Source organism: Nelumbo lutea, chromosome 1, assembly GCF_056320005.1.
Source record: "Nelumbo lutea isolate HS-2025 chromosome 1, American lotus-T2T, whole genome shotgun sequence".
Classification (NCBI taxonomy): Eukaryota; Viridiplantae; Streptophyta; class Magnoliopsida; order Proteales; family Nelumbonaceae; genus Nelumbo; species Nelumbo lutea.
Genome location: NC_142684.1, coordinates 82,799,349 through 82,822,293, shown reverse-complemented (window position 1 = coordinate 82,822,293; position 22,945 = coordinate 82,799,349). Strand labels below are relative to the sequence as shown.

Sequence of the window (22,945 nt, the reverse complement as noted above, 5' to 3'; positions counted from 1 at the left end):
TTGATATGACTGAAAGATCCATGATATGTTTTCCAGGGACTGAGATCAGTCTGTAAAGTAGAATGGCTATTATCAGACTGTAAATAATAGGTTTTTTAAAGCCTTGGATACTGCTCACTTTCAAATCTAGACCATTTTATTCAAAGGCATTGCGGATTCTGGGTTTGGAAATTACTTCAGATTTAAAAGGAAAGAAAGAGAAAATGTTCCCTTCCATGTTAATTCGAAGGAATTGCAGATTTTGGGTTGAAAAATGAATTCAGACTTAAAAGAGAAAGATCTCCCATGTATTTGCACCAATTTACACTGCAAACAAATGACGCTGAAGGAAAAACGAAAATATTCTTCATGGAGAGAGCTCTAATATTTTAAATAATAAAGGGATTCTTTAAGCATTTATCAAGTTGATAAAAATGGCACTTCTATAAAATTTGTATGGAAAATGGTTCCATTACCCGGAGGTGGAGTGTACCACAGAATGTTCTTGCATACTCCTTGAAGCACAAATATAAATCAACTAACATATATGAAAAACCTGTACATTGTTTGGTAAAATGAAGCATCAATGTTTAATTCAGCTTGTGATAATTGAGGTATTCAAGTTTAAGAATTCTGCTAATTTTTAACTAACTAAAAGCAAACCAAAGTGTCTTGCTTATGGCAGTATTATCGTACTAACTTATTGCGTAGAAGAAATAAAAGGAACTTCAATACAAAGAGAAGAAATAAGAAATATGGTATCATTCTTCCACTATGAATAGGGTGATTTCTGTTGAGAATTCTGCTCATTTTTAACTAACTAAAAGCAAACTGAAGTGTCTTGCTTATGGCAGTATTATCATACTAACTTGTTGCATAGAAGAAGAAATAAAAGGAACTTCACTACAATGAGAAGAAATAAGAAATATGATATCATTCCTCCACTATGAATAAGGTCATTTCTGTGGAGGTCTGATGTCTGCATTTAGTCATCTAGGATATTTGATGCACCTTTCCACCCTCTTGAATAAAGGATTTGGTAAAACCATGGATGATGTCATAAGCACATGGGATCTACTGAAGACCAAATTTATCTTGCATGTTTTATTTATTATTAATTTCTTTAAGCAAAGTGTGTACTAGAAATATTATTATATACAAAGTATGTATGTGGGTGGCTGGGTGGCTGTGCAGGTGGGCTTGGGCCAAGTATAACTTACGTTTGTGTGCGCCTCTATGTGTTGTCAAGGCAAGCGCCACTGTTATGCAATCATTTGGCCATTTCATATGATTTTCTGATACAGGTTACTAATTCAAAATTCGATGTGACCAAATCTATGCTATGCAATCAGCCTGTAAATCACCAAAATAGAGTTCTCTTCTGGCTTTTTGTTATATTTTTGCATGTTGTCAGCTATGATCCCTATCAACCTGCAAATTTATTGTTTCAAGAAATAGTATTTATACCTTCGACCAGTTTGAACTTATTTCATTTATGCCCTAATATTTTTCTATATTGAATCATTGATTCTTGGAATTATTTTTTGCTTCCTAGAATCTTTTCTTCAATTTTAGTTCTAAGCACTTAAAATTTAGACAGTTTCATTTATTGGAGGCCCCATCAATCAGCACCATGGATTAGGTCTCACAGTACAATTCAACCCTACACCTCAAACTCTAAGTTTTCAAATGCTAACAAGCTGATTTTTTTGAACTCCTGAGTTCCAGGGTTTAATTCTTGAACCCTAGAATCCTATGCATCTCAAAATCCCCACAAGTCTAAACCCTTACTACTATCACTGATATATAACTATTCCTAAAGTTTCTCAAGTCCAGTTAATTCCACATTTCTCATTAAATGTTCAAAACTCTTGCCCATTCTCTCTTTGCATGTCTAATTGTTGACCCACTTACAGTTGACTTGGGTGAGTTAAACTTGGTAATCCAAAGAACTTTGATAAGTTCAAGTATTTTAACCCAGAAGACTGTTAGTTTAACTGCTAACATGTTCAGAGTGTTGGCCAGTAAAGAAGCATGTTTAAAAAATGAGTGTGGCATAAATCTGAATGCTATGATGGATGAATGGAAAAACTATAAAGGATAGGATCAGGAATGAAGTCATCCATAGAAACCTAGGAGTAGCTCCAATAGGTGAGAATGAGAAAGAGTAGATTATGATGGTTTGGTCCCATGCATAGAAAACCACCAACAGCTCCAATTAGAAAAAGTGATTTGTTACAAGTGGAAGGGGCTAGAATAGCTAGGGGTAGACCAAAAAGGACATCGGTAGTAGTAAGAAATGATTTAAGCACTACTAATTTAACAGTGGATATGGCTTTAAATAGAACAGATTGGCGAAACAGGATTCATGTGGCTGACCCCATATAGTTGGGATAAGGCGTGGATGATGATGATGATGACTGTTAGCCTAACTAATAATAAGCAAGAAAAAAGAAAAGAAAGAAAAATTGTGAGTTATGAAGAACAAACCAGAACACGAGCTGAAAATTTGCACTTAAAAACAATGTCTGAAATCCTAAATTTGAACTGGTAATTTATTTTTGTACTGCTGGGCCAATGAGAAAATGAATAGCTTTGTTCTACTGTCAATTTTGTTTGGTATAATTACATTGAAAATAAGAGAAAGAAAGTGAGTTTGTGCTCATTAACTGCATCAATTGAAATATCAAGATCAAGAGAGTAACTTAGAGATGCATAACCATTAAAGTTATAAACACAAAGAAGTTTGTGCCAGAACAAAAAGAAATAAATACAGAAAATAAAGAAGCTGTTACAAAAATAAACCCAAGGAAAGTGACCTGAGCTAGAGCTACAGGCACTTACCTTAGTCACATAGTTTTACACATCATTAGATCAGCCCCTACTTTCTCCTTTATTTGCTGCAAAAATAAAAGGATCCAGCTCCAGTTATTTCAGCCAAGTGATTGGAAAAACCTAAAAATTAATGCAGTTTTATTCAACCTTTTTACACATCACCTTGTGTGTCAACTAAAAAGAATTTGAACCAGAATGACCTATACAGGTCTTAATAGGCAGGATGAAATTGCTTTTATAAAAATATACAGATATTGCAAAAAAATAAATTAAAAGAAGAAAAATAAGAAATTCTAATTTTCCAACAAAGAGTAATATAATTTATTCAAGTTCAACCATTTTTACCTCTTAGATTTGCAGGCTCCTTCATGAACTGAGATTAAAACTAGTAGTGCAAAAAGTCAACTTGCAGAAGCATGACCTCTTTCTGTTTTTCGATGGCATCAATTAATCAGGAAAATGATATTGCAAGTTTCTTACACTTCAAGCCACTAGTATCTACCATTATTTGCATAGTCCTCGCTCTTGTCATATATAGCCCAAGGTCTAACAAACCAAAAGCATTGCAAGATTTCCAAAATCATAAGTTTAAGTACCATCACATAGAAAGAGAAAGAAATGGATAAATTAATGTTGACCATTCATTGCATGAAACCATTTCAAAGATACTAGAAAGCTCTATGCTGAGAGTCTGACATGAGCAGATAAGAATTTCAAGGCTACTTCTACAATAATCAACTTAATAACACAACCTTGGAAAAGTCTGAAACATACCCAGAAAATCTACATTCAAATGGCCAAAATCACTGTTTGGCTAAAATCTCACAAACGGTGCTACATGCAGTTCTGTGGGGAGTTTGGGAGGAAAGAAACAGGCGCTTATTTGACAACAAAATCAGATCTCTTGAAGAGTTCATCTCAGATATCTCCTTTCATTGTAATTTCTGGACTGATAATTCTGAGATGTTCCAAGGACTCTCTCAATGACCTTAATAGGATATCCAAACAATCTTGTTTCTTCCAACCTACCCTCAATCAATCCAGAGACTACAGATACCTCCTAACAAAGGAGGGATGACTTTAAACTTCGACAGAAGTGCTGCAGGCAATCCTGGTGTAGTTGGATTGGGGATATTTTGAGGGACAACCTGGGTAATATCTGTTGGGTTTTCAGTGGCCCAATCGGTTATGCTGACTCAACTAAGGCTGAAGTTATGGCTGCTCTCACTGGAATCAGAATGGTAAAAAGATTGGACATTCAGAACTTATCTATTGTAGGAGAGTCTGCTAAAACCATTGAATGGCTGAAGGACAAGGGGGGGGTCCTTGGAGGTTGAGTCATTATCTGGCTGAGGCAAGAGAGTCCTTGGAAAATATAAACGCAAACTTGCTGTCTCCACCAAGGGAGCTGAATCAAATTGCAGATGGATTAGCTAAAATTGGAGCAAGACTAGAGAACCTGTACAGCAATTGGCTTCCCCCATTGTAATTTTTTATTTAGCTGTTTGGGTTTTCTTTCTTCTGTGTAGTACATCTGCTCATGTACTCCCTGTTTTATTAATAAAATATGGTTAACCTTATCTCAAAAAAAATGAAAAAGAATAAATAACAGACACTGAGATTACTGCAATGGATTCTTTACAGGATGAGGCTATAAGTCTATAAAATCATATATTATAAGACAGCCATAATAGCCCACTTGCCAGAAAAGACCCCCATCAACAATGCAAGCTTCTCACTTAGATTATCTTAAACTCCAAATATGTTGCTGTCAGCTGAAAAACTGCTGTTATCTATTAACCACCTTTACCTATGATTTCTATTCCTTTTGTATTGCAAAAGAACCTGAAAAGCCATGCCAACTTTTTTGGGACATACAAAAGAACAATGAAACTGATTGAAAGATGACACCATTTCATATAGGCATGTGACAAGAGAAAACAGCTCCAGCTCCCATATTTATTATGTCCAATAACAATCCTCTGGCTTCTTTAAGAAGTGTGTGATACCATGACCAGTTGATATATTTTTGCTTTCACCCACTTTGATCTACTCTAGATTTTATGCTCTGGATCTCCAATACAATACATGTATATAATTATTGAAATGACATTTAAGATATTTGCTCTCTCTCTCTCTCTCTCTCTCTCTCTCTCTCTCTTGAAGAATGGTTCTCTGTAGAGGTGCATAATGCAATTTAGCCAAATGAAAATACAAGAATTCATGTTATTGAGCTCAGCCAGCCTCAGTCCAACTGTCAATTTGGTGCTTCAAATTTGTATTTACCCCAAGACCTCTCACCTGCCTTGGGATTGTACCATCTCTCTCTCTCTCTTGAAGAATGGTTCTCTGTAGAGGTGCATAATGCAATTTAGCCAAATGAAAATACAAGAATTCATGCTATTGAGCTCAGCCAGCCTCAGTCCAACTGTCAATTTGGTGCTTCAAAATTGTATTTACCCCAAGACCTCTCACCTACCTTGGGATTGTACCATGCATACTCCAAACATGTTTATGGATCCATGCCATCCAGTTAGTAAAATCCTCATTTTCCAGAACGTAGCTGAATAAAGCATAACAAATGGGCAACACTAATCGTCAAATCAAGCCTATGCTTCAACAAGGAGTGTGAGATTCACATTTGATTCAGACCCATTTCTTGTATCCTCCAAACCGAACCCTTCAATATCTGGGCAGTTCTTTCCTTGAAGACCTGAATGCACTTGATTAGCAGGCAATCTAATGTTGTTCTTAACTTCAATCCAGCTCTTACCGGGCATTTTCTTGATCCCTCTATCTCTCATTAACCACCTAATCTTTAGAGCATCATCCCACCGGCCAACAGACCTATAGACATTAGCTAAAAGAACATAACTGAGGTGGTACTCTGGTTGCAGTTGCATCATTTTCTTTGCAACTCGCTCGGCTACAACTGGGTCCAAATAAGCTGTACAGGCACCAAGAAGAGCTGCCCAAAGAGATGAATCATCTTTAAGATCTGCATTGTTTATCAAACCTTCAGCCTCCTCTAATAGTCCAGCTCGGCCAAGAAGATCAACCATGCAATTATAGTGCTCAATTCCAGCTTTAATCCCATAATCACTCATTGATTTAAAGTGCTTTTTACCTTGCTCAACAAGACCTGTATGGCTACAAGCAAAAAGTACCCCAACAAAACTAATATAGTCGGGTATAATCCCTTCTTTAACCATCTCGTTGAACATCCCGATGGCTTCCTCACCTCTACCATTTTGTGCAAACCCACAAATCATAGAATTCCAAGTAATTAAATTTCTAAATGGAATTTCCACAAAAATTCTGTATGCATAATCAATAAAACCACATTTTGCATAGAGATCAACTAAAGCTGATTCTACAATAACATCTCTCCAACTTCCCATCCTCAGATACTGGCAGTGGATCTCTTTGCCCTGACGCACAGCTGCTAGACCTGCACAAGCACGAAGAACAGTCCCAAAACTGTAGAGATCATCCACCTTGTCCATCATCCTGAAAATCTTAATAGCAGATTCAAAGTCACCATTTTGGCAGTATCCCCCAAGCAATGCACACCAAGAAACAGAATTCTTTTGGGGCATCCTATCAAAAACCTTATGAGATTCCTCAACCAACCCACATTTCCCATACATATCTACAAGGCTACTCTCAACGACCACATTGCCACATATTCCAGCTGTAACAACCTTTGCATGAACTTCTTTACCTTGCTTCATCCTTCCCAGATTACCGCAAGCTGTTAGAACAGTCCCAAATGTAAATCCATCTGGCAATAGACCATACTTCCTCTGCATCAAGTAAAAGAACCCTAAAGCCTCCTCAAAGCGATCGTTCCTGGTGAAAGCAGAAATAACCGAAGTCCAGCAAATAGCATCTGGTTGAGGCATCTCGACAAACAAGAGGCAGGCGTCTTCCAGGTAAAAATTCCTGCCATACATATCAATAAGGGCACTTGCTATAACGCAATTTGAATCAAAACCACGTCCTAATACAACCCCATGAAAGCACCTGCCAAGCTTTAGAGTGCCAAGTTCAGAACATGCCTTAATTGCGGCAGAAAGTGTAAACGCATTTGGTTCAACCCCAAATTCCAACATCTTCTCAAACATTTCAAGAGATTCCATGGGTTTTCCCACATGAAGATACCCTGAAATCATAGAAGTCCAAGATATTACATCTTTAACTAACAAACAATCAAACACTTTTCGAGTTTCTGAAAAATCAGCGCTCAGTTTGAAGTACAGTGACAATAAGCTGTTCCCTACAAAACGATCAGACTCGAGGCCAGACTTAATTATGTGCGATTGTGTTTGGAGCCCGAGGTTGAAAGAATGGGCTTTGGTGCAAGTCTGTAAGAGAGATGCATAGACAACGGGTTTAATGGAGATTTCGCTGGAATCTGTGGAGTTCAGGAGTTGGAGAGCTCCCAAAAGCGAGCCCGACTTGCAGAGAAAGAGAATTTTGGATCCCAGTGAGGGGTTTCGCTTGGACTTCTTGAGGTCGAGTGGAAGAAGAGAGCTGTAATGGCGCCTATTAAACAACTTCATCGACAAGTACAAAGTGGGTAACAACGGATTTTTGAAAACTAACGGTTGGGACTCAAGCTACCCACCTCCTCGTTCCTCAAATGGATTAACAAATAATAAGTACAAGTGAGTAAAAACAGATTTTTGAAAGCCATGATACCTTCCTCTTGGTGGGTGTTTTGCGAGATCGGCTTCGGTCACGTCAGGGCAAGCCCGTGCTCACACCGTAACACCTCTTACAATATTGCATCGGGAATATCTCTCCAAGAAATAATGCACAGAGTAGGGAGATATTCGTAATGCAATGCTGTAAAGGCTGGTCAAACCAGCATTGCCCTGAGAGAACGGGAGTAACATTCTTAATGCTCCAAAAAAATCTATTTGTTGTTGTTTGATGTAATTTTTTTCATAAAAAATGTTGTTTCAAATCATGCCTTAGAAATCGGGAAAGTGTAGTCTGGAGCAACACCAAATTTAATGTTTTTTGAGAAAACGGTGCATTGCTACCAGTGGTGCAATGATGTAGCATCATCTTGAATGTTGAATAATGTAGATCAATGTTAAAAACTTTGCTTCCAACACTGGGTCATTCCCTCAAATGGGGGAATGCCATTCCAACATGAATGAGGATGGGGTTCCGATTCCGCTCAACCAAACAATTGGAATTGGAATAGCCCGTTCTGATTCCGATTCCAAACCCTTACTCCCACAAACCAAATAGGGCCTAAGTATCTTGGATAATCTCACTAACATGATATTTTATAATAATTTTTTTGGTAAAAGAGTAAGCTTTATTGCATCAAAAGTGCCTACAAGCCAAGATTACAACAGAAGAAACAACCTAATTGAGGGGTGCTTTGAATCTGATGAGGTGAAATTAAGAGGGTGTTTGGAACCGTGGGCATTTATTAAATAAATGCAACCACATAGGCGCCACTTTAGCATTTCCCCCATTATGTGAATCCATACGCATAGGGACTTGCAAAAGTGGGCTTCGGTTTATGTGTGTGCCTATGGTTGGGGGAACCTTCATTTTAGAGCTTCCCCAAATGGGTAGGCATTTATTCACTATTTTACTGATGTGGTGCCATTAGGCGCCTAAGTGTCAATAAGCGGGTTCATTATTGCTTTTCTCAATTTTCCAAACAAATCAAGTATAAAACGTTTAGACAATAAACGCCCACGATTTCAAACACATACTAAACATAAAAATGTTTTTTCATACATTGGCTTGCATTCCATGTGTAAATGAACTCGACTCATCAACTCAGCTAAAAACATTCATCAACTCAACTTAATCCCAACTATTTGTATTTAGCTACAAGAGTCCTGTCTTGCCACTTTGCTAGTGTTCTTCATTAGGAGTCATATTTTTTGCCTATGGGGGATCGGTTTTGGATGGGACCCCATCCAAACCAAAATCAATTTGGACATATTGGATGGACCAATAAGACATATTGAATTGGACCAGTCCAGATTTAATGGTTCAAAGTATTTATTGGATTGGATTGGACCTGGTCTATCCATAATGAATTTATATTGGTTAGGGTTGGATTGATCCAATATCTGATCCATTGATAGAAGAGAAGAATATAGGTTCCAATGGACCAGGTTTGAGTTAGAACCAATCTAGATTAAAACAAATTTGAACATATTGGATGATCCAAACATTGAATTGGATTGGTCTAAAATATTTATTGGATTGGATTGGACCTGGTCCATTTGTAATGGATTGACATTGGACTGGATCAGATTGGACTAAATCTAGTCCAATTGGCACCCCTATTTCTACAAAATACAAAATACTGGGATTTAAGACTAAGGCCCCATTCGCTTTTCGGCAGGTTACTGATCCAAACATATTCTTTTATTTCCCAGGTAAATGAGACAATGGCTGTGTTAGCAATAAAAATCCATTATTAAAAGGGGCATTTTTATTCCATCCAAGTTTTGACAACTTTTCCTAGATGAGAATAAGAAAATAAATTTTCCCTGATCCCCATATAAATTTGAAAAAAGAACATGAGTTTCTTAATCAATGGTGTTGGGGCCTCACAATAACCATCCATAGTATAAAATTACAAGGTATTTGAAATAGAAACCACGACAAATCTAATAGTAGCAAAAATGATTAATCCAAGCAAAGACAAATAAAAACAAGCACCACAAAGAACACAAAGGTTTATGTGATTCGGCCTAACTGCCTACGTCCACGGGAGAGACGAAACCTATTCATCACTATGAAAGAAATCTGAGAAAAAATATAAATACCTTGTGGCTTGGAGCCCAAACCAACCCTTAACCCTTGTACACCCGTTCTCCCTTTCCTCTCAAGTCGAAAAACAAAAACAATAGAAAAAACCCACTCACACACCAAGAGCACTCTATATTTTTCTCTCACACATTCTCTCCAAAAGCCCTATATACAAAAGAAAGATTTTATATGTAAAACCTCTTTAACCTAAAGAGGGATCACACTAAACGTTAGATTAAAATTAATCCAGCGGTTGTAAAATAAGACACAATCCCAACAATCTCCACTTTGGCTTATTTTTCAACCACCTTAGAGATATATTATATGTGCCTCTACATTTTTGCAAATACCATAGACCTCCATTGGCCTTGTAAAATACTACTAGCAGCTACACATAACATGAATCACTCGATCTTGACTCCACCTAATTCAAACAAAACGACCAATGTACCTATGTAATTGTACCTAAGCTAACTATCCTAGTTAACTTCAGAGAGGAACCTCGATCATTCCTCTCTTCCAATAGGAATCTTCCTCTCACCATTTTCTATACCTTGGAAACTTACAACACTTGTCTTTACTCTATTCGCAAAAGAGACCCTCCATTTGGCCACATTACATTAAGCATTCCGTTTCTAACATCCCATCGAGGTCTTGAGAACCACTGTTCTACCAACTAGATGATACAAACCCTTGCATTTTTCTCCTTTCATCAGGACCATGCCACCATGTGTGATTTTCATAGCTCCACCTACAGCAAAAACCTTGCATCCCTTGGAGTCTAATCGACTTAGTGATATTAGATTCCTACACATTTTTGGGACATATATATGCCATACCACCTAAAGTGTAAACCACTTCATCAAACATTTTGATTTTCATTGTCCCAATGTTATACATAGATCCATCACCCAAGGAGACAAAACCTATCTTCCTATCTTGGAACGTGTCAGAATATTCCTTCATAGAGCAAATATACATAGAACATCCAGAATCTAAAAGCCACTCATTTGAAGAAAAATTGCACATATCTTCGAAGACTGTGAGAACATTTCTATCATCATCAGATGCAATTGCCACACTTTCAAATTTATCCCCACTCCTTTTTTGTGCAGGACAATCTCTCTTCATGTGACCTAATTCTTTGCATCTATAACATTGTATCTTGCCCTTTTCCTTAGCTTTGGATGTAAACCTACTACTGTTAGACCCCCTGTCAAACGACTTTCCTTTTCAATCCATTTCTAGCGTAACCAATGCAGAATTTTGCCCGCTCTTATACTTGGGCTTCCTCCTAACCTCATTTGATAAAAGAGTCGTAGTAACTTCTTCCAGCTTCTCTGTATCTTTCCCGTACAACAATGTTGACACCAAGTTTTCATACGAATTAGGAAGTGAGGTAAAAAGCAAAAGGGCATTGTCTTCTTCCTCCACCTTAACATCAACTTCCCTAATTGATCCAAGATACTATTGAACACATTTAGGTGTTCCAAGAGATTCTCACATTCTTCCATCTTCAACCCATACAACTGCCTCTTCAACTATAGTTTTGTAGTCAAACTTTTTTCCAAATAAAACTTCTCCAGCTTATCCCACAATTCCAGCGCAGAATCTTCTTCCATAATGTTAAACATAACGCTATCAGCTAGGAGCAACTTAATCGTACTAACACACCTTGACTCGTTGTCCTCCCAATCAGCATCCTTCATGTCTTCTGGATTCCCATCCTTTCCCTTCAATGCTCTAGCCATGTTTTGTTGAACCAAGACATCCTTTACCCTTCTTTGCCATAGGCAAAAATTGCTTTTGCCATCAAATCTCTCAATTTAGAACTGATAACGTATACCTTTTGTTGCCATTATTTTTCAAGCAATTTTTACAAATACCTTGTAAACACTAACCTGGGAGCTCGGATACCACTTTGTTGGGGCCACACAACAACCACCCACAATATAAAATTACAAGATATTTGAAATAGCAACCATGAGAAATCTAATAGTAGCAAAAATGATGAAATCCAAGTAAAGACAAATAAAAACAAGCACTACAAAGAACACAATGGTCTACGTGGTTCGGCCTTGATGCCTACATCCACGGGAGAGACGAAATTTGTTCTTCACTATGAAAAAAAACAAAGAAACAATACAAGCACCTTGCGGCTTGCAGCCCAATCCAACCCTTAACCCCTGTACACCTGTTCTCCCTTTCCTCTCAACCCAAAGAATAAAAACAAGAGAAAAATCCTATTCTCACACCAAGAGCACTTTGTATTTTTCTCTCACACCTTTTCTCCAAAAGCCCTAACCCTACATACAAAAGAAATCTTTTATATGTAAAACCTCTTTAACCTAAAGAGGGACCACACCAACAGTTAGATTAAAATTAATCCAGTGATTATAAAATAAAACACAATCCCAATAAATGGTAACCAAAATCCCATTCACAACTTTTTCCCTCTCAAAATCTAAAAGACAAACAAACCCTAAAGGCCCTTTTCAAATATGTTAACACCATTCCCAGAGATGGCTTGGTTCAAATCATGAATTTGAAACTATTTTGCAAACTATGAGTATCACCCCTTTGAATCGCATACATGTTAAAAAAATGGCAGCCCATATTCATACAGGTTCTCTGCATGTAGGGGTGCAAATGGATTGGGTCATGATTCGATCCTATTTGGTTGAATTCAATCACCCCTGTTCAAATCTTCGGATTCGGATCACCCCCTTATCCGATCTGATATATATTATATATTTATAAACATATATAAATGACATATATGCTATTTATTTATAAATATATTTTTATAAATTTGTTATATTATTTATTTTTTTTATTAAAAACATGTATATATATGACAAAGAAATTAAAAAATACATGTATTTTTGTTTTTACTTTATCTAAATTAGTATTTTTTTTCTTTGAATATTTTATTAATTTTTAAAGAAAATAAGTCAGGTTGGATCATATCCGATGATTTAACTTACCAATAAAATTCGAATTCAAATCGAGTCCTATTAGATCCGAATATATATTTGAATCAAATCGGATCCAACATACTATCCAATCCTATGCATTTACATCCTTATCTGCATGCAACACATTAATTACTAGAATCGTACCTTCAGCACTGTTACTATTTCAAAGAAATCCATAAGGGAGCAAGAGCCCTATGGCAGCATAGTCTGTCTAACTTAGCCGAATAATCTTGGGTAATTTTCAACTCTGATTCTGCTACAAAAATCAACTTACCCACTGATCGATGTATTACTTGCTCCTCATTAGGTTTTGTAGCTCATTTTACAAATATAGTTTATTGCAGATTGGATATTTCTTAAAACACCCAATTCACATGGATAAACCCTAGAATATAAATAACAATACAGTTGGGGTGGAAACAAGGATGTACTACTCTCACCATGGGAGGTGTTTCAACTTTCAAGGAAACAAGCGTGTACAGGTGTACTAGGTACTCTCACCACTACATCTTAAACACAGACTCAACCAAATTCCACCTTATATCAGTTGAGGCTGATTGAAACCTGTTAAATTGAATGCCAACCACCGTGATTGAAACATATAATATCGAACAATCACGTACGTCAGTCCTACTGTGACCGGCCGACACTGTGGCTTAGTAGCATACTGGCATGTGCCCGCCCATTCACATCTCAGGTACACAGGTACTAGAAGCCCAGAAGCTTAGCTACAGTACAGCATAAATTACTCCCACCGATCTGTCTGTCTGTCAAGTCTTTGGACCCTAACCTCACCAGACCCATCCAGTTGCCTGGAAACATGTAGATCAATCTTGTTACGTGTACCAAAGGTTGTGCTAATGCTACTGCTTGTGTGTTGTTTATTCAAAATGAAAATACATCAACAGCGATTTCGAATCTACTCCTCCCGCAGGGCGCCTCACAACAACCTCACGCATATCCCACCATGCATTATTAACATTTCCTGTAAATAATCACAGAATATGTTTTTAATGCAGGCACTGTGGTGTGTGATGTGTGATGTGTGATGTGTGAGCAAATCCTGGTCCCCATTTCATTTCTGATAGCAACTAACAAGAGTTCATTGTTGGTACTTGAATTAATACTTGACACCTTTGCAGTCTTTGGGTTTTGTTTACCATAAGACTTCGATAGCTTAAAGCTTGGAAATAAATTAATCCTTTGGAGTCCACCAGGAAAAGCAAAATATCTTTTCTTATCTTTTATGTTATTAAACACAAATAAAAATTATTAATTTCAAGAAGACTACCAAAGGCCTGTTCTTCCTATTTGGATAATAATTCTAATTTTGTATTTTTTTGTTCAATTTAGATATTTTTCGTGTTGAGAAGGTGAAAATTAAAAGCAAATTTTAATTTTGGAAAAACATACAGCGTCAGCCGAATAGGCTGAGGGCATGTTAGAGAACACACATAACTATTAAGATGACTAACAGCTTAAGCATTTAAGTTAAACCGTTCTTTGAGATGAATTGATTATTTGGCATGCTTATATAAGAGGATCTATATTCATTCAGATGGGTTATACATCAGCTTGTCAAAGTATCTATTTGACAGGTCAAGGCGCCTATTCCCTACTATGTGGTCATGGGTTCATAACAGGAATTCGGATCATGTAGTGAGAACATCTTCCCATAAATAAAAATTTACAATTATGGAGATATTTCAACTGTGTGGCATAAGTGTACAGTGTGAGGCACGGTCTGTGAGGCAGCAATGGATGGTAACCTTGCAGAGCAGCAGGTCCCAATTTAACTTGTGCAATACATATGCATTCTTGTCCCCACTGCTCGGGCTGTTCTGGTGTACAAAGCAATAGTATCCACATGATCCCAGCAATGGTTTTAAATTTTGCCACGAAATTTTGATCCAAATTATGGTAATGGGAATAAATCCCAAAAATTTGGTTTGAAATTCTGAATTTTGTATGAAAATTTGATTGGACCAACGTTTTAAAAACCGACTCACAGAACCATTTTTTTATTTTTTCCTTGCCACAGGTCAACTGATCATACCATATTACCATATGTTTATATATATATATATATATATATATATATATATATATATATATATATATATTTATATAGTGTGTGTGTATTTTATCAATAAAACATGTATAATTATTTTTTAGATGTAATATATATATATATATATATATATATATATATATTTCTATTTTTTTAATTTTTTATTTATAATAAATGCTAAAAATTGCAATTTGGTGCCAAAAAAGAGGTTTTTGCAAAAATAGCAGGGCAGGACATCTATAGAGTCCTGAGATGTATATATATATCAAATAGTTACCCAAATAAATTAGAAAAAAAAATGAGCACCCCAATTAGACATCCAAGCACAATGTTATGACCTCTGGAAGTATACACATACATTTAGTGTGCAACCCGTGACTTGATGATTGGGTCAAATGGATCAACAATTCAACTGCCTAGGTTGTACGATTTTTTACTAGGTCAACAGTTTTTAACTAAATGGTAGGTTTCTTGCAAACCAGACCCAATATCTTAAGGCTGCGTATGGAAATGATGCAAATATGTAGTGTAAAATGGTTCATATAAATAGTGAATTCCAATAAAGCATATGTGTTTTTTTTTATCAAAAGCCCACTTGAATGAAAAATTTACTTCTTTTTTGTTGATATACTTTTAGGCTCAATTTGGAAAGAGTACAAATACATGCAAAATAATACAAAATATAAGGTTTTGCATGAAAGGATGAGAGATCCATCATATGGATGGTCGAACCCTGCAGGTAGGTTGGGCGAAATTTCAAAAATTTCTCTCTCCTCATCTGAGAATCACATTCCCTGTTTTAGAAAATCTGCATTTTCAATGATCAATCTTGAACCAAGAACCGAACCAGAATCAGTAGTATTCTTCCTGATACAGAGTAGCAGTAACTCTCAATGAAGGTGTTCACGTCCAAAAAAATATCCAAAGACTACTCCTATTGAAGATGACACAGTGTAGGGTAGAGCAGAATCAGCAGTGTTCTTCCTAAGAACTGAATCCTTCAGCAAGAACTCGATTGAGGCTGTGAGCACGACTTCAAATCAGTCTTTCTCCAAAGACTAATATCAAGAACTTTTCTTGATCGCTCCTACAAGAATGGAGATCGAACTGGCAATGGCGGCAATAGGAGGAGGACGTAGGGAGAAGATGGCGCAGTCACATTGTTGTTGTCTTCTCTCTCTGTGATCTAAGATCTGAAGAGATGATGTGTAGAATGGATCGCCCCCTCCTCCTTTTATAGCTTTAAAGAGAGCTTTTAATCTCATTAGGAGTTTCCTAATCCAAATCTGTATTTGGATCAGGAGTCTCTTTAAAAGATAAGGATAAGCCCTTATCTTATCTGCATATTAGATCAGCCCTCATAATCTCATTAGGAGCTTTCCAGATCCAAATCTCTATTTGGATCTAGACTCTCTGAGTGGATAGGGATAACTCCCTATCCTATCTACTGATCCAAATCCCAAATCCGCCCCTTCTTTAACTAATCAAATTAAACCAGTTCGAAATGGGCTTTAGGCCCAATAAGTCTATGTGCTCATTAACATTCCAAACTGCTGCCCAATTGGGTTTCCTTGTATAGCGTGGGACCCAAACATTGATCTACACATCAGTCACATGAGTTCAGCCTAGCCTCTGTTACAAGGCCTAACCGAATTCACTGTTATGGACAGTGAACCCCTGAGCCCATCACCATGGGCTCTCAATGGGCCCAACACTTACACTAAGTGGTCCTTGGGCTAAGCCACCTTATAAAAACCCAAGGAATGTGGGCAGATGCAAGATTAGCCCATCAAGTATTATCCTCAATGGTCTTGCACTTAACCTCTCAGCCCATAATGATCAAACATTGTCCGGCAAGAGAGGATCTCTCCCTCGGCTGCAAAGAAAAGTGCTACACTCTCTACTCACATGGATCCCAGGAATTAAAACATTTTGCAAACATTTTGAAACCATAATATATACATATATATATATATATATATATATATATATATATGTATATCCGTATATAAATATATTTTGCAAAACAAATTTCAATGGTTGAAATTGGTTGCCGGCAGTCTTGGTTTCCATCAAAGAGAATGCATCCCCGATCATTACTTTTGTCCGACAAAGGGGCTAATCCTATCACTATGATCACCCACTCAGATGAATTCTCAGACTGTCCCAATATACCCATGTTTTGACCCCCTCTAAGGATCTTACTAATTGGCATATCAAAGACAGCCCAATCCGACATCTAGTGCAGTATCATCTAGTGCAGTATCATAATCGAGTCTAGGGGTCAGATGTAACTTTTCAGTTTTGCCCATTAATCACCAAGGTCCAAGGCAATATTGGAATTCCAGTCTGGTTCAGGGTTTCAAGTAAACCTACATTGCATATACCTCAGGTCTCACCCTAGCAGTTGACACAGGCTACCCCAACCAACTTGGCGGCACATCAGTGTCAACCTTGGCAGGATAAATTTCCCCAGACTTATCCAACGGCTGTGAACATTCAAAACTAACACGAGTCTCATATGTGTCCAGTTTAAGGATACTACACAGAAACACACCATAATAACATGAATCAAATATGTACTTTATTCATTTACAATAAATGTCATAAGGTACATCATTCTGATTGGAGCTAAGGACATACAGTGTCTAACATTGCACTCTACAAATTTGCATTTGTACTCCTTCCAAACCGAGTCTACATCTTATTATCAATGTAAATATGCATTGGTTTGTCATTTGTCAATACAAAAATGTAATATTTCCAAACATAGAAAAAAGTGAATTGGAGTGCAAATTTACCCTGAATTGAGATTTACACTCCATTTGCTTCGTTTCCAAACGCAGCCTAGTCAAGTGACAATTATTTGAATGGTTGAAGCACATAATCAATGATGGGTTGAAAACATTGGAGTAGACTATTTAAAAGCTTCTTCCACATGCCACATTAGACATTACCATGGCTATTGGGTAAAAGAGAGTTATTCACTAATTTTTTTAGTGAAAAAAACATGGGATGGGGAGTTGGATCGGGGTTTTGTGAAAATTTAAATAGGTGTAAAGTGGGCCATGTCGGGCCGGCACAACATGGCCCATGGGTGATCTACACAAAGTGCGGCCGTGCCACCCTCCCCAGTGAAAATTTTGGGGGTCTGCCCAACACGGCCCACTGGCCCGTCGAGCCTTGGACCAAGTCGGGTCGTGCATCGGTTCAAAGCTATTTATTTAAAAAACTAGACAAAAAACTTAAAATTTTAATTTTATATGAATTTTGTGTAAACTATTTCTTATATATACAAGAATTAAATAAATTAGTATAATTAAATTAAAAAATATTTATTTTATTAATATATTATATACTATATATTATTATATAATTATAATTTATATATATTATATAAAATATATAAATAATATATATGGGTCATGTTGTGGGCCATGTTGGGCCAGGCTGCAGGCTAGGTCATGCCAGCCCGGCCCATAGACCTAAAACCCCAGGCCCAACATGGCATGGACCATAGTGCCAAGCTTGACATAGCCCGCGAGCTATTGTGCTGTGCTGTGTTGGGCCACAGGCGGCATGGCCCGATTTACACCTATAAATTTAAATGTGCCTGACTTAAAATCCAAATTCGAAGCCATATAAAAATGGTAGAGTGTAAAACAATGCAAATAATCGTGAATGCAAATATATAGAGCGTAAAAGGGTTGTTCACAGTTAGCCTTAAGTATAACAACAGCGCAGCAGCCGGACAGATAAAGAAAACTTTTGGGAGCTTTTTGAGCATGCAACTCGGTTGGCCCAAGTTACCGTTTTTACACAGCTTCAAGTTCAGATTTTAAGTCGGGCACATTTAAGTTTTCACAAAACCGACCCAACCCAACCCATCTATAACTTTTGATAAATATCATGTGATTCGCTATCACGATTCTAGTTTGATCAATTGTTTTTCGGAGAGAATATTTTTCGAACCCTTTAGCCTTTACTTTAACGGGTGTTGTCAACAATCAAACACGATGTGAAGGCCCAAACCATTAATCCACATCATGGTGCGCTTTCAACGACACTAACCTCACTTGTATGGTTGAATGCATGTATTTATTTTTCTTTGAAATTGAAAATACTGAACGTGACACACAACTTAAGGTCCGTTTTATTCACAGTTGAAATTAGAATTGGAATCAAAATCAGTTAGAATCAGAATTTGAATGATCTATTCTTATAGTCTGTTTGGTTCAGACAGAAATTGGAATCAGTTGAAATAGATTTTTCTTCTCAAGGGAGGGGGAAGAAATGACCATTCCCTCAGCTGAAATGTCATTTCACCAAAAATAGAAATATGATAATAATTCTATTCAACCAAACAATTAAAATCAGAATGGTCCAACCAATTCAAATTCTAAACCCCATATTCCCACAAACCAAACAGGCCCTTAAAAATTGTGAAACTCCATATTGATCATTGAAAAAGCCGAACGTGGCACAATTATCTCCTATGCGACTATTACTGAATGGTAAAATCTCTCGTCTGGGCCATTGATATTAGAGAGACTAGGGAGTTGGTCAAGACTCAAGAGTAGTGGTAACCAAACCAGAGAGTAGAGATGTACTGTGATTTTGGGTATACTAATCAGGCATTGGTCGAAACAGTCAAACTTATAGATTGTACCTCCATCTTGGTCAAATAAATTCCTACCTACCATATATTTGACATTTTCTGCGGTTAAAAACTCAGTATTCATAAAGATAATTTAATTATAAAAAATCAATAAGTCCTTAAAATAAGGAATGACAAATGCAAACGTATACAACTTATCCATGAAAAACCCTTTTCATCAGTGTTATTTTTGAATTAGGATCTCTCCTCACACAGCAAACTTTACACCGGTTCATATGCATATTTCACCGTGTATTAGAAACATTTCCCATAAAATATGGTGAAATATGCGTATGAGATCAATGTGAGGTACGCTGTGTGAGAATTCGTTATTTTCAATGGCCAATTCAAGCTTCAAAATCAACACAGCTCATCAAAGCATACCCATAAAGAAAGGCTTTACTTAACAACCGTGAATATATGGCAAGATTTTTCGAGCTGAAATTTTACTACGTATCCCATGAATGAAGGATAAATGAATCTCTTTTAGTCTAAATTAAGCAAAGTTGACACCAGGTGGGAGTAGACTTTGGTTGTTTGTCTGGTCTCATTCAGCTATTTATCGTCTCTGTAACTGTAAACGGCGCAGCTCCACGTATATAATATAACGACCTACTACATTATGTTTCCATCCTAGCAAAATCAATGAAACGCGTACTTTAGAAAATGCTTTCCGCATAGCCTTCATTGAATTTTCCTTTCGATATCAATGCATCTACGTACCTGTATATTTATACTCTTAAGAAATAATAAATTAAACTGTCAAATTTGTCATTATATGACATTAACCATAAACCACTTGATTAATTTGTTCCTTTAGACTGTGTCGTTGCAGTGCAAATTTATTTGCACTAGTAAAAATGTATGGGAGTGTAAATGTAAAAAATGCAAATTCTTGTTTAATTTTGTTTTGAATTTAACTTATTTTGCTTAACGTCTTATTTTATTTCATTTGTAATGCAATCAAACAAAATAAGCTAAAGTTTGAAACAAAAATAAATCAGAATTTACACTCAAGTTATTTGTATTGTCATGGTTTTGTATCAATAAAAATTTATTTGCATTGCAACACAGCCTTAATTTCTAACTCTCATTAGTGAATTCACACAGCCCCTACAAGGAAGTGTCCCATAACACATCCCAGCCATGCATCAGAAACATCTCGAGATGATGTTTCATCATTTCTTGTACTTATCATCATTAGATGTTTTTAATACACAGCTGAAATGTGATGTGGGAGGTTGTGGGGGGGCGCCCTCTTGTGGGCGCTGATGCAAATGCCTCATTAATGATTGTGGTTAGCCAATGAGTACATTCAATGGATCACCCCTTTTATATTTTCTGTCTTGAATTTTGATGAATTAATTTACTGTCACAATGAAAAAATTAGGACTAGTTTCTCTATCTTTCCCTTCCTTTCTCTGTATTTTTCTTCAAATCAAACATAACAAAACAAAAAGAATTGTGAATACTCTCATTGGCAACAGCAAAGTTGCAGAAGTACTGAGGTAGCTGGTATGAGTGATTTCTCTCTCTCTCCTTCACAGACGTGTGTTCAGAGAGAAAAATGTTTTCACCCTCCGTTTTCAGAAACCACATATCTGCCCCACCCTACAGCACATTCCCGCTGTATATTTGGAACATCTCCCCGATGATGTACCAGAACCGATGGTGCTATTATCAGGAAATGCTGTCAATACTTGGCGGAGATGTACCGTAATGCGTTGTAGGGCGGAGATGTGAACTCCCGTTTTCATCATCTTTTCAATATTTTATTTTTCGGCATGGTCAACATTGAAAGCTGACTATTGCTCCTTTCATTTTCATTGCAGTTTGTATAAATCAGGGATCAAATGAAAGGAATACACTATAGGCTCCGTTTAGTTGCAAAGAGGACGTAAGAAATTAAAAGAAATTCAGAAAAGACAAAAAAGAAAAGAAAATTCATTTTTTATATGCATTCAATTGGCAAAAAAAAAGAAAATTTTAAAGAAGGGCAATAGTTAGTGGGTTCCATCCACCGATTTTCACTTAAAACACAATTTTCTTATATTTTCAAGTATAGTTTTACAAGGAAATTGTTTAAAAGAAAGTTTTTGAAATCATGAAAATCCAGCCTTAGATCCCTCGACCTTTTTTATCAAATAAAATACTTGTTAAAGAATTTTCATTGACATTTTCACTATACGTTAATATGTTAATGACCCATTTATCTTGGCTTCACATCTATACATACCACCATGTGAAAATTTTAACCCATTTCCACCAAAAAAAAACCCTCTGATAATCTCCCCTGAAAGTGGTGAACGAAATTTTTTATTTTACTTCTATTTCTTTCGGTATATATTTTCTCCTTTTTCCTCTCTAGCCCTACGGTTTGGTTTTTCTTCTGTTTTTGATTTGCATATTTTAATCTTCTTCAAAAGCTTGTCGATTTCGTAATCAGCTCACAGGATTCCATTATTCTTTTCTTTCGTTATTCTGTTTCACTTACAATGAGGTAATAGAGGCTGTTCGTGTTTCACCTTGAATTCGGAAGACAGACGATCCCAGTCCCACTCTTCATACACCCAGGACGATCCTATCATCCTAGTCCCTGAAGCGCGCGGACCAATTTAACCCTCTTGTTTAAAAAAAATAACACATGCACGTGGCATCATCAACGCAATGTTGACATGACGAGCAGTTGTTGAGTTTTCTGCGAACTTGCGAAGAGTACAGTGAATAAATATCGAACTACTTTCACATCTCGAGTGGCCTGTCAACCATCTAAGTTAGAGTCGGTGTACGAGTAGCAGACAACCAGCTCGACATTTAACTCGTCGCCTCTCATAAGTCCAGCCAAACGGTTCCGGCTTGTTAACTAGTATCATACTATCATCTTTCGTTCCTCAAAAAAAAAAAAGAGAGAGAGAGGTAGAGGCTGATCAAAGGAGCAATGGTGTTCTTTTGTTTCCTTGTGGATCAGAAGCGGGAGGTGTGTAACAGCAAACCAGCGGCCGGAATCTGCTCGAGGTGCGGAGGTGGGGCCAGCGTTGCCGATATGAGAACGGCGACCAGATTCTGTTACGTTCCATTCTACTGGAAATCCTGGCGAGCTATCATATGCACTTTCTGCGGAGCCATTCTTAAATCTTACAGATAAAATGTTTCTCTCTGTCGCTCTACTATAATTCCAATTTAATCTCTTACTTTTGTTTTTCTTCCGATCGAGTTGTATGATCTATATGTATATGTATAATATACACAGTTGAAGACTTGAATCTAGGGCTGTTTTGGCTACTTGAAGAGATATAATTAGTGTTTAGTGTTTGTTGCTGAAAATATGGAACGAAAATACAAAATTTATGCTTCTTCTTAATTAGCATCTTATCTCTTTCTTTGTTATTTTCCGTATTGCGTTGAGAAAAGGAAGTGTACATTCACAGGAGAGCGTAGAGGGTTGATGGATTCGATGGACTGAACTTTACCATGGCGGTTGATAGCAGGAAGAACGAACTGAAACTCCGAAGTAGCGCCCTGCAGTGCTCTGTGATAAATTAAAATATTCCAATAACAGTTGTATCTTGTATGCAATTGCGATGGATCACCCGGTATTAATTTTTAAATAGTCAGGTTCCAGTTCCA

At 36.9% G+C, this 22,945-nt stretch overlaps 2 protein-coding genes and 1 long non-coding RNA gene across 3 annotated transcripts; 1 reads left to right on the top strand and 2 right to left on the bottom strand.

Moving 5' to 3' along the window:
• Positions 1-343: 343 nt before the first annotated feature.
• On the bottom strand, positions 344-7,727 carry LOC148875750 (uncharacterized). The gene is made up of 4 exons (XR_016099830.1): positions 7,519-7,727; positions 3,160-3,360; positions 2,824-2,879; positions 344-535 (listed from the first exon to the last, which is right to left on the bottom strand). It is a non-coding gene; the product is annotated as an uncharacterized LOC148875750 (long non-coding RNA).
• LOC148875751 (Pentatricopeptide repeat (PPR-like) superfamily protein) lies at positions 4,707-7,525 on the bottom strand. The gene has a single exon (XM_088947512.1). It carries the CDS (start codon positions 7,377-7,379, stop codon positions 5,424-5,426), a length of 1,956 nt encoding a protein of 651 aa, XP_088803638.1. The 5' UTR covers positions 7,380-7,525; the 3' UTR covers positions 4,707-5,423.
• A 14,403-nt stretch (positions 7,728-22,130) lies between the features above and the next one.
• LOC148875749 (uncharacterized) lies at positions 22,131-22,945 on the top strand. The gene is made up of 2 exons (XM_088941920.1): positions 22,131-22,466; positions 22,747-22,945. Exon 1 carries the CDS (start codon positions 22,257-22,259, stop codon positions 22,461-22,463), a length of 207 nt encoding a protein of 68 aa, XP_088798046.1. The 5' UTR covers positions 22,131-22,256; the 3' UTR covers positions 22,464-22,466; positions 22,747-22,945.

Bases quoted from the DNA above. Each gene is read 5' to 3' on its own strand.
- LOC148875751 (XM_088947512.1), bottom strand. From the start codon at position 7,379: ATGAAGTTGTTTAATAGGCGCCATTACAGCTCTCTTCTTCCACTCGAC.
- LOC148875749 (XM_088941920.1), top strand. From the start codon at position 22,257: ATGGTGTTCTTTTGTTTCCTTGTGGATCAGAAGCGGGAGGTGTGTAAC.